The 11912-nt window shown below is 66.3% G+C and overlaps 1 protein-coding gene across 1 annotated transcript; it reads left to right on the forward strand.

Moving 5' to 3' along the window:
• The first annotated feature begins 1905 nt into the window (after window positions 1-1905).
• TBX21 (T-box transcription factor 21) lies at window positions 1906-11678 on the forward strand. Its single transcript, XM_064473122.1, has 6 exons — window positions 1906-2748; window positions 9527-9681; window positions 9767-9888; window positions 9967-10125; window positions 10751-10812; window positions 10906-11678. Exons 1-6 carry the CDS (start codon window positions 2279-2281, stop codon window positions 11552-11554), a joined length of 1617 nt encoding a protein of 538 aa, XP_064329192.1. The 5' UTR covers window positions 1906-2278; the 3' UTR covers window positions 11555-11678.
• Window positions 11679-11912: the final 234 nt, after the last annotated feature.

Raw genomic sequence — 11912 nt, forward strand, 5'->3', positions numbered from 1 at the left:
ATTTCCTTGGTTTTCTTCTTTTTCTCACTTGGGAACTTGGCGGGGGGATTCCTGCATGATGGGTTGAGAAGGGGTGGCAGTGCCCCGGCAGCCTGGAGGTGCTCAGGGAGGGGGGGGCAGCTGCCATGCTGTGCCCTGGACGCAGACACCATGCACAGCGGGCAGCGGCGGTGCCAGGGAGGGGTGCACACCCCAAAGGAGGGGGGGTGCGTGCGTGTGTGTGCGCACACCAGGCCAGCGCTGAACGTGGCGGGGAGGGGGGATGCTCCCACTGCAAAGTCTTCCCTCCCACTTCTGCTGCCACATGCCCCAACCCCAGCCCTCTCCCCCGCTAACTCCCAGGGGATTAGGGGTGGGGGGGAGCTGGCAGGGAGCCGGAAAGGCGGGGGGGGGGTCAGCGGGGGGGGCTTTGCATAGGGATTGAAGCCCGGGACCCCTCTGAGCAATGACACTGGTGAAAAGCCGGTCCGAATGGCTGCTAAGCTGTGTCTGATGGGCCAATACACAACCCCCTGCGAGACCACCGCTCCGGCCCGGAGGTGACTCACCGTGGGGTCGTGGGGGTCCCATCCATCCGGCCGCAGCCCCTGCCCCGCGCATCCTTAACTCCCCATTTCCTCCTGCCCCACAGCCGGATCCCTCCGTGGGAGAAGCAGAGCTGTCCCCATCCCTGTCCCCATCCACACCCCTGTCCCCACCCGTGCCTGCTGCCCTGCAGCAGCACTGTTACCTGCGACCCCAGTGCTGCAGAGCCCAGGGGATTTAGATGCAAGTTTGATAGAGACCCACATCTGTCCCTTTCTCCATGCCTCCACCCCCAACGCCCCCAGCCCCAGAGGGGTCCCGCAGGTGTGGGGAAGGCTGGGCACATCCCTGCACCCCAGGAGGGGGACACACAGGCCGGTGGCAGCATCACTTGTCCTTTCACGCGGTGTGGGAGCGACAAGCACTGGGTGGCACCCAGCCGTCCCCCACCCTCCCGTGGCACTGCCCCACTGGGAATGGAAAGTATTGACAGGCGCTGAGCTGGGGAGCTGCCAAGGGAAGCGGCCCCTCCAGAGCAAAATGCCTTCATGATGGCTCCAGGGGACACGGGGACTTCCCCCGGTGCAGTGGGGTCAAGGGCAGGTGCCGGGAAGGCCTGGCCTCAGGGTGGGCACAGGAGCAGGGATGGAGGGTGGGCATAGCTTGTCTGAGCTCCCCGGGAAACTCTGACCACCCCAACCCAGTAGAAGAGGAAGGAGGCCAAGAATGGGCCGAGGCCCCAGCCCCGGTCCTGGGGGCGCTCACCAGGCCTGAGCCACCTCTCATGTCTGCCGTGACACCGGGGTATGCAGGGGGGGACCCGAAATACCGGGCACCCAAGACCCACACAGAGTCTGGGGGCTGCCCCGGTTTCCCCGGGGGGAAGCACCCCCGGGCAAGTGGGCTAATTAATGGATTAATTAAGGGTCCTGGGAGGAGGGGGGACAGGGTGTAACTGGTCCCCAGTGCCCTGTGTCACCCCGGGGCCCCAAAATATGGGCAGGAGTGTGGCCCCCGCACTGTCCCCCCGTCACTCCATGCTCTGTCTCTGTGTCCCTGTCCCCTCCCGTGTCCCCACCAGTGTCCGACGGCGCCAACTCCTCCCGCCCCCCATCCCCTCTCATCTCCCCACGTCCCCACGTGTCCCCCATCTCCTCCCGTCTCCCCATCCCCTCCCACGCTCCGTGTGCCCTGCGGCCCCCACCCCCCCGCGTGTCCCGCTCCCCGCGTGTCCCGCTCCCCGCGTGTCCCGCTCCCCGCGTGTCCCGCCCCTCGTCCCGCCCCCCCCCGCCCCGGTGGGGGCCGCCTCCGCGGAGGGGGGGGAGGGGGAGGCGGAGCTCCCGGAGCGGAGCTGCTTCTTTGGATAAGAGGCGCGGGGCCACGGGGATGGGCAGGTGGAGCGTGTGAGAGCACCGGCAGCGGTACCGGCAGCAGCGGGGCAGGGCGGACCCCCCACCCCCCCCCGACACCCCTCCCTCCCCCGACGGCACTTTTGGGGGGCTTTCCGGGTGCTCGGGGGTTTTTTTTTGTTGTTGTTTTATTATTTTTTTCCGGGTTTGTTTCTTTGCCCCCCTCCCCCTTGGCTTTCCCCGGGCCGCCCCGGCTCGCCCCCCCCCCGGGGCCGCCGGGCATGGAGGGGGCGGCGGGAGCTCGGCGAGGTGGGCACCGCTGAAACGCGCCCGGCTCCGGGTCCCGGGGCCGCCGGCGGGACCCCCATGAGCGGCTAAGCGGGGCCGGTGCCCCCCGCCCGTCCATGGGCGCGCTGGAGCCGGGCACCGGAGCCCCCCGCCCCGCCGCCCCCATGCTCAGCGGCACCGCCAGCTTCGCCAAGGACCCGTCGGGCCCCCGGGACGCCGCCGCCGCCGCCTACTACGGTGATGGGGGGGGACCGGAGCCGGGAATCCCCCCGCTGCCCTACGGTGCTCCCGGTGGTTTCGGCGGTCGGTTCTTGGGACCGTGCCCGCCTTACCGGGCGCCGCCGCCTCCCGCTGCCGCCCCGGTCGAGGGTTACGCGGTGGAGGGTTACGCGGGCGCGGAGCTGTACGCGGGAGCGGAGGGCGCTTACGCCCCCGGTGCCGCCCCGCTGTGCCCCCGCACCGGGCCGCTCTGCGCCCTGCCCGGGTACCGGGCGGCCGGTAAGGTGCAGGTGATGCTCAACAACTACCCGCTTTGGGCCAAGTTCCACAAGCACCAGACCGAGATGATCATCACCAAGCAGGGCAGGTGAGCCGGGGTACCGGGGAGGGGGGAACCCGTGGTGGGGAGACCGGGGCGGATGGGACCGGTGGAGCACCAGGACAGACTGGCAGCATCCCCGGGACCCGCACGGGCATCGGAGAGGGTGGGGGGGCGGTGTGGGCAGGGATACAGGCAGGACAGGGGCAGGGGGGACGCTGGGGTGGGCATGCCAGCAGTGGGGGTGCGGAAAGGGGTGCAGAACGGGCCGGGGGGTTGCGGGGTGCGCTGGGGGTGGCCGGTATGTTGAGGGGTTGGAGGGTCCTGCCTCGTCTCCCCAAAGGGCCAGAGGTGTTGGTGGGGTTGGGGGCCCCCGTCTGCCTGTGCAATGTGGGGAGGGGTACAAAAGGGGATCCTCATCCTTGTGGATTTGGGGGCAATATTTTTGTGGGCGCAGGAAAAAAGTGGGGGAGTGAAACGGACCAGATCTCCCCAGGTCTTGTTTTCTAAGGGAGTTGAAGCTTGTTGGAAGGAGAAGGGGGTCTGGGGGTGTCCCCGCCTGTGTCAGGGTGGGAGTGGGGGTCTGGACCTTCTGTGTCCGGACAGGGTTTGTTGTGCCAGGAAACTCGTGGAGATGGTGCCGGGGGCCTGGAGGCAGCTTTTATCAGGCCTTGACCCTTGGGCTGGATCCAGAGCTCAGCGCTGCAACAAGTAGTGAAAGCCCAGTGCCTGTCGGGGCCCAGGAGGGTGTCAGCGGCCCCGGCCACCCCACGAGCACAGTGGGTGGGTGACACCCCCTCTACTTGCTGTCCTCCCTCCGGGATGGAAATCCCCCACCCTGCTCTGCGGGTCAGGCAGAGGTCGGGTGCCCCCCACGTACCTGGGGAAGGGGGAGCATTTCGGCAACGTCCTGGGTACCGAAACAGCCGTTGGTGACACCGCAGCCGGGTGCCTGCTGTCCCCTCTGTGCTGCTCTCACCTGGGGCGTTCACAGGCTGCGGGTTCCTGGGGTGGCATTGGGGGATATGCGGGGGGCTAAAGTCCATCCCACCTCTGCCAACACCCCTGCTTGCAGGGTCTGGAGGGGCCCGGGTGTGATACGGCCCCTGGCGGGCCATGGAGTCGCCCTGACTTGGAGCAAGGAGAGCCCAAAATGCTGATGCCCACCCAGAGCCCGTCCTTCAGCCCTACACCGGGGTGATGTGGGTGGGGGGAGCTGGGCCCAGGCTGCAGTTTGGGGGGTCTCAGTGGGATCGTGCTGGGGCAAGGAGGGGAGTGTAAGCATGGTGGGGTTGGGCACGGGGCTCAGCCCCCTCCAAATCGGGCTCAAGGGCTATGCCACGGCTCCCAAACATCCTTGGCAAGGACGAGACGGCGCAGCGCACACCCGCTGCATGCAGGGCAGCCGCAGTGACACCCCCCCACGCCGCCATTCCTCCGCCCAGGGGTTCTCCTTCTGCCCAACGCCGGGGCTGGGCGCGGGGGCTGCCGGCAGCGATGCTTCGCTCCCTCTCCCCTTCTCTCCCTCTGCCGAGACAGACGGTGTCACTTCGATGCTGAGACCAACCTGCTTAATGTGTTGGAAGTCTAAACACGTTAGGGCCGCTTGGTTTGCCACGGCCGTTCCCAGGCCTGCTTCCCCCCGCAGGGCTCGGGGCCACTCGGCAGCAAACCGGCACCGTCACAGATAGGGTGATGTGTCCCTGGCATCGGCCAAGGGGGTGGCAGGGATGTTGGGCCCCCCAAATGGTTGTTTCTCACCCACCATCACTCAGGTCCTACAGGAACCCACTGAAATTCACCCCGTTGCTTTCCTCGCTTTCCCTAGCTGTTGTGGCGGGCGCTGGGGTAGTGCCCATCCCCGCTGGGTCAGGACGGCTCAGGATCTGGTGCTGAGGGCCTGGAAACTGGGGTACCCTCAGAGATCGTGTCCCTTTTGCCCCACTGCATGTCTGGGCTCTGCCGCTGGCTCCCAATCTGGAACCAGGGCATTTTGGGGCTCTTTTTCCAGCTCCATCCCCCTGTAACAGCTCTGCAGAAGGGCTGGGGTCTGGCGGGGGATGTGCTATATGCCGAGGGGGCTCACGGCAAACCCAGCCCGGGGAGACGTCAAACTCAGAGCCACAAAACATCCGTTTCCCCCAACCCTGAGCTGCTTTTGCAAAAATCTGTGCGCAGGGCTGGGCTGCAGCGCTGCTGAGACACAGGAAAAACCCCAAAGTGGGGTCTCGAGGGGAGTGTGTGCCCTAATGCAGGCACCCACCGTGCTGGGGGTCTCAGGGGCAGTGCAGGGGTTGTGTCCTGTCCCGCTGGTGGTGTGGGTGCCCCGACATGCTGGGCCGCGCTGGTCCTCAACACCGGCGTCCCTGGGGTGAAGCCCCTGCTGCATCCCCATGGATTGGAGCTGAGGCTGGGTGGGAGATGGCGGCACTGGGGCGAAGCTGGTCAGAGGTTGGGATTTACCTCCTGTTGGCACCTTCCCTGCCCGCTCCCGCTGCTCTGCCTCGGCTCTGACACACCGTCCCATGCCGTCCCACGCCATCCCGCGCCCACTCATCCCCAGCAAAAAATAATTTCCTGCCAGTTTCCCACGCAGGTCCCCATCCCTCCTCTGCCCCCCACGGCTCTTGGGGCTCAGCCAGGGCAGGATTTCTGCGGAAACCCCCAAGGACTCACCATCACCCTGGCTGCAAAGGGCCTGGGGAATTCCTACCATGGGTTTCTGCTGCAAAGCCAGGGCTGGCTTTGCTTTTTGGGGGGACAGAGGGGCTGGCTTTTCATTTGAGGGGGTTTCATTGCAGCCTTTGGGGGTGTGCAGGGACTGTCTTTGCACTGGGGGACAGAAGGGATTACCTTTGGAGAGGGGCTTTGCCCTTGGGTGACGCAGGGGCTGGCTTTGCCTCTGGGGGGGACACGATGGACAGCTTTGGGGACACAAGGGCTGGGTTTGCTTTTGGCAAACATGAGACTTGGCTTTGGTTTGAGGGGTGCTAGGGTCAGCTGTGCGTTTAGGGGAACACAAGGGCTGGCTTTGCCTTTTCAGGGGGACGCGGGGATCATTTGCCCAGGCCGGTAGCTGTTCTTCTCATGCAGGTGGGGCTGGGGGGACCCAGTGTCCGGCTGGCAGCTCTGCAGGGTTGGAGGCAGTGGTTAGCCGTGCCGTGCCGTGCAGCCGTGCCGTGCAGCCGTGCCGTGCCATGCACTTATGGCACGCTGTGCAGCTGTGCCATGCAGCCACACAGCACCACACCGTGCCGTGCAGCCGTGCCGTGCCGTGCAGCCGTGCCGTGCAGCCATGCAGCTGTGCGATGCAGCCACACAGCACCACACCGTGCTGTGCAACCGTGCCGTGCCGTGCAGCCGTGCCATGCCGTGCAGCCGTGCCGTGCCGTGCAGCCGTGCTGTGCAGCCATGCAGCTGTGCGACGCAGCCACGCAGCGCCGTGCCGCCGTGCCATGCCGTGCAGCCGTGCCGTGCCGTGCCGTGCAGTGCAGCCATGCAGCTGTGCGACGCAGCCACGCAGCGCTGTGCCGTGCAGCCGTGCCGTGCCGTGCAGCCGTGCCGTGCAGCCATGCAGCTGTGCGACGCAGCCACGCAGCACCGTGCCGCCGTGCCATGCATTGCCGCGCAGCCGTGCCATGCCACCGTGCCATGCCGAGCAGCCGTGCCGTACAGCTATGCCATGCAGCCGTGCGGTGGGGGTGGGGGGCAGGTGGAGCACGGTGGGGGCTGCACTGATCTCCCACGCAGCCGTGGTTCTTGTGGCCGCTTGGGCGTGCTGGGTTGCCACTGGGAGAGGAGGCGGCTCAGGAAGCTGGCAGCCCCCCCCTCGGTGTGCTGCTGGGGGTGCAGGCAGGGCTGGGCAAGGGGGGCACCACTATCCAGGAGGATTTGTGCTCCTGGCCCCAGGCGGGTTTGCAGGTGGCTGGCCCCAGATTTTCCTTCTACCTGGGTTTGCCCTGGACCCCCTGTCCCTGCATCCCGCTGTCCCCAGGGTCCCATGTCACCTAATGTCCCCTTGACACCCATGTCCCCTGGATGTGCCAGTGTGCCCCCAGCTCCCCATGTCCCCTCGCTCCCCTGCCACATGGCCACATGCTCCATTCCTCCCCTCCCCAAGTTCATGCAGGGACAAACCTCAGGGCAGCCTGAGACCCCCTTCCAGAGCTCCAGAAACAAATGTGCAAAGAGAGGGAAACCAGAAGTTCCCACCAGCTTTTGGGGTGTGCGAGTGGAGGTGGTGTGAGCTGGCCGGGGCATCCTGCACCCTGCCATGGCACCCGCCAAACTGCAGGGGCCAAACCCAGGGGAACCAAGTCCTGCCTGAGCAGCAGCCCCAGGAGTGCCAGGGGATTTAAAAATAAATGCGAGGTGTGCATGGTTTCAGGTCTTACCCCCGCCCTCCCGTGCCCCGGCCGAGCCCTGCGGTTTGCACCGCAGCGTTTGAGCTGTAACTCTCTCTCTCACTGCTCCGCCAGCAGCGTGAGGCTTGGGGAGCCGGGGAACCGGTGGTGTTGGAGCAAGCAAGGTGAAAAAAAAAAAACCAAACCAAAAAAAAAAAAAAAGAAAAAACCAATACAGAAAAAGGCTGTTTTCTTCCTCCCTGCTCCTTGCAGCAGCTCGGGGCTGGTGCAGCACCCAGCCTGGCTGCTCGCCCCAGGACCAGCCATCACCCTGGCTCACTGGTGTGCCAGGAGCCAGCGCTGGTGCCGGCAAAGGCTTTGGCACCTGAAGCACGGCAGTGGCAAAGCAGCGCCCTGCGAGAGCTCGGCGGAGGCTCAGAGGCAGCGCAGCCCCTCGCTGCTGCCCTTTGATGTGGCTGCAATTTTTATCAGTGGCAGGAACCACCGTCCCTTGACACAGCCGCGTCTCGCTCGCTCGCTCCAGAGATGTGAGCCCTGGGGGCCGCCTGCTTTTGGCACACAAGTGGTGGGATGGGGTCTGCGAGGACTCAGCTGGGCCGTGGGGTACATGGGATGCTTGGGTCCGCCGTCCATCCCGGCCCCGGAGAGCACGTGCGCAGCTCCTTGCCACGAGCGCCGCTTTCTTTTTCTTTTTCTTTTTCTTTTCCCCTCTCTCTCACAAGGGCAATTTTGAGTCAGCAGCGCCCGGTGAGGGCTGTGCGCGCTCTTTCCACCGCTCTTTGCATGCCGCTTCCCCGGTGCCGCAGCACTGCCCGAGCCACGCTTCCTGCCGGGGCCACGGCCGGTCCCCCACGCTCCTGCCCTGGCACCCAGAGCTGCGTCGCAGCCCCTGATTTTGCTCCTTGCCTGTGTTTTGGCCCTCCCAGCCCCCTCAGCTGGTGCACATGGGCAGGGCGGCAGCCCGGGGGGGGCTCAGCTGGGCTCCCTGGTGCAGCAGCCTCTGTAGTGCATGGTGCCATCTGTGTGATGAGCTCACAGGTCTCTGCCTTGCGGCTGGGGGCTGGGGTGGCCAGGAGCTGCCTGGGCAGGCAGGGCACCCCCTTCCCATGCTGACAGGGAGGCAAAGTAACCTCCCTCCCCCACCAGCCCTTTGCCGGGGGGACCCTGCTGGTGGGCAGCCCCGCTGCCAGCTCCGTCCCTTGCGCCTGCTGGGATGATGGCTGGGCTGAGGTCAGCTGCGGAGCAGCCCACCCTCCCTGCCCAAACCTGGCCCAGACACCTGGGTTCCTCTGGCACAGGGGGGAGGTGGAAGCCCCCAGCCCTATGCAGGACCCCTCGGCCAGGCAAGGCTTTCTGGGGCCCTTTCAGAGAAGCCCCAATGCCCACTTTATGGGATATGCTGGCTCCTTGAGGAAATGGGGGGGCCACAAACCCAGCCACCCCCACTGGCCACCCCCTACCCTCATCCACCAAGTATTGGCAGATGGGAAACGGCACAGCCCAAGGGAGGGAGGAAGAGGAGAGGAAAGAGGGAGGGGGCTGCGGGTATGGGGGAGCTGCAGCCCCCCCAGACCTCATACCCGGGGGCGGGGGGACAGGACAGGGTGAATTTGCTCCATCACCCCATGTGTATCTCACCCAGGCAAAGCTGGGCTGAGGGCTGAGGGCCCTCCGTGTCCCCCATGTCTGTCTGTGTTGGGGGGATCTGTCTTGCTCCCCACTGGTGATGGCTCGCTAACGCAGGTGACACTAATGGGGTGGCCGTGCCACGGAGCTGGTGGTGCCGGTGCTGGGGCTGGTTTCCAGCTCCGGCTGCTGAAAGTCAAAACTCCAGTGGGTGCCAAAATGCTATGGTTGAAAAGCCGAGCTCTGCCGGGGGTGGTGTGTGTGGCTGAACCAGCAACCCCAGCCACAGCTCGAGGCCCTGCTGCAAACCCCGGGCTGGCAACTGGGGCTACTGGGGCCACTGATGGAAAAGGAAGGAATCAACTTGGAAGGGGTGGCCAGCTCTCCCACCCCAGTGCTGGGATTTGGGGTGCCCCCTCAGTGTGGGGGGACAGCAGGGTGCATCCCTGGGGGAGGAGGGGGTGTGTGCAGCTGCAGCCCTGGGGCCACAGGGTCCCCCCGGGCCGTCCTGTCCGGTCCCCTTCCTGCCCTTGGCGCAGGCTGGCGCCCAGCCCAAAATAGCAGCGGTGTTGGTTTCCGATCCGGAAGGTGCTCGCGGAGGGGGAGGAAGATACCGGGGAGGGGGGGGATCGGCCCCGAGAGCATCCCCCAGCTGCCGGGGTCAGTCAGCTCCTCGTGGGCACCCAGCCGGGCGGGGGGGGGGGTCGGGCATCACCCTGCCTCAGTTTCCCCGTCACTGCTCTGCGAGGCAGCGCCACCCCTTCCCCGAGCCGCCCCTTGCCCCGGGGGTTGAGCCGGTGGGGGTGACGGTGTCTGCCCCTCTGTCCCCTCCCCAGGCGCATGTTCCCGTTCCTCAGCTTCAACCTCTCGGGGCTGAACCCCGTGGCCCACTACAGCGTCTGCGTGGATGTGGTACTGGTGGACCAGCATCACTGGCGCTACCAGGGCGGCAAGTGGGTGCAGTGCGGCAAAGCCGAGGGCAACATGCCAGGTATGCCCCCCCCCCCAGCCTCTTCCTTCTCCTCGCGGTGCTGCGCAAGGGGTAACCCCATCCCTGCTGCCCCCCCGCTTCCCAGGGAACCGCCTCTACCTGCACCCCGACTCGCCCAACACGGGCGCCCACTGGATGCGGCAGGAGGTCTCCTTTGGGAAGCTGAAGCTCACCAACAACAAGGGTGCATCCAACAACGTTGGCCAGGTAAGGTTCCCGCCACCGTGTCGGGCTGTGCTGGGTCCCTGCGTCACACCCCCCCCCGACCACCCACTGCCCCCCCAGATGATCGTGCTGCAGTCGCTGCACAAGTACCAGCCCCGGCTGCACGTGACGGAGGTGAAGGAAGGTGAGGGCGAGGAGGTGTACCCCTCCCCACACACCCACACCTTCGCCTTCCCCGAGACCCAGTTCATCGCCGTCACAGCCTACCAGAACGCTGACGTGAGTACAAGACACCCCTCCACCCCCATCCCTAGAATGGGGGTACCCCCCACAAACAGCCCCCCAGCAGCACAGGAATGCCAGCAACCCTCCCAGGGCCACAGAAACCACTGATACACCCCAGTATTGCTCCAGCATCACAGCAACCTCAGTAACCTGCTCCCCCAGCACCCTCTAAGGTCCCCAGGGAAACCCCAGTGGCAACCTCCCCGGGTCCCCACCTTGGCCAGCAACCCTGTCCGTAGCACCTGCGCAACCCCCGCTAGCGCCCCGCACCCCCTCAGCACCTCAGTACTCCTGCCTGAATCCCTTCAGTACCCCAGTAGCCCCCCCAGTACGCCCTGCATCCCCTCAGCATTGCAGCAACCGCCCCTCCTACCCAGCATCCCATCAGCATCTCAGCAATCACCCCAGTCCCCCCCTTCCCACCACAGCCTGCCCCACCCAAGCTGTGGCTGAGCCCCACGGGTGCTGGGGTGGGTGTCCTGGGACAGGCAGGGGGCTCTGGTGGGGTGGGGGCTGCTCGAGGGAAAAGGGATTGGGGGGGGGGGAACAGCCCTGTTGGGAGAGGGGGGAGGCCAGGCTGGCAGCGGCCCCAGTCCCCCCAGCTCTGTGTGCCCCCCAGATCACCCAGCTGAAGATCGACCACAACCCCTTCGCCAAAGGCTTCCGGGACAACTTTGACTCGTGAGTGTACCCCTGCCCTCCCACCAGTCCCCTCCCCCAACGCTGGCCGGCAGGAGGGCATCCCCCCCCCATTCCCATCCTATCCTCCCCCAGGATGTACGCGGCCTCGGAGGGCGACCGCATCACCCCATCTCCACCGGACGGTCCCGGCTGCCAGCAGCTCCTGCCGGCTCCCCGCTTCCAGCCCTTCCTGCCCGAGCAGTACCCGCTGCCCCCCGGGCGCTTCTTCAGTGGGGAGCGGGGGGCTTCTCTGCCCCTACCCCCCAAGGACCCCCCACGCTGGTACTTCACCCCCCAGCAGCCACCCACTGCTGGGGCACTGGAGTATGGTGGCTATGAAGGGGGTTACGGCGGGGGCAAGCTGGTGCCCTACGGGGTGAAGCCCTTCGGCCTGCCGCCCACTCCCCACCCTCCTCTGCCCTACTACCCCGAGGGGCCCGGGGGGTTCGGGGCACCGGGGGGCTGGAGCCCCGGGCAGTACGGCCCCAAGGGCAGCCCCGGGGCTCTGGGCTGGTACCGGGAGCCCCGGGAGGAGAAGGGGAAGGAGGCGGAGGGCTGGGCCCCCGAGCCCCCCGCTGCCACTTCGGGTGACTCCTCGGACTCGGGGCTGTACGAGTGCAAGCGGCGGCGGGTGTCCCCATACCCCTCCAGCGCCGAGAGCTCCCCCCCACCCCGCAACGGGGACCTCTACGACAAGGACCCGAGCGCCGACAGCGGCTACTACGGCTTCTATGGCAACTGAGGCACACCGAGGGGGCTCAGACCCCCATCCCTGGCACCCCAAGGCCATGGGAGCTGGACGCAAGTGGTCCTGTGTGTCATGCCCCCCCCCCCCCATTTAACACCCATATCCTGGGAAGACTTGAGCGGAGAAGGGGGGCTGCAGCCAGACAATCAGCCCCCAGTGCCACCCCAGTGGGGCCACAGGGGTGAGCAGGGAGGGGATGGGGGGGGGGTGTTTGTTGGGGGGGTGGGGTGGGTTTTGTTGTTGTTGTTGTCAGTGGTTTTGGGGGCAGGGGCTTAATGCTGAAATATTTATTGCCACCGCGTGCCTGGCGTGGGGCCGGGGGCAGCAGCATCTCTTGCAATAAAGGGGATGC

This window comes from Phalacrocorax carbo, chromosome 25 (genome assembly GCF_963921805.1).
Source record: "Phalacrocorax carbo chromosome 25, bPhaCar2.1, whole genome shotgun sequence".
Classification (NCBI taxonomy): domain Eukaryota; kingdom Metazoa; phylum Chordata; class Aves; order Suliformes; family Phalacrocoracidae; genus Phalacrocorax; species Phalacrocorax carbo.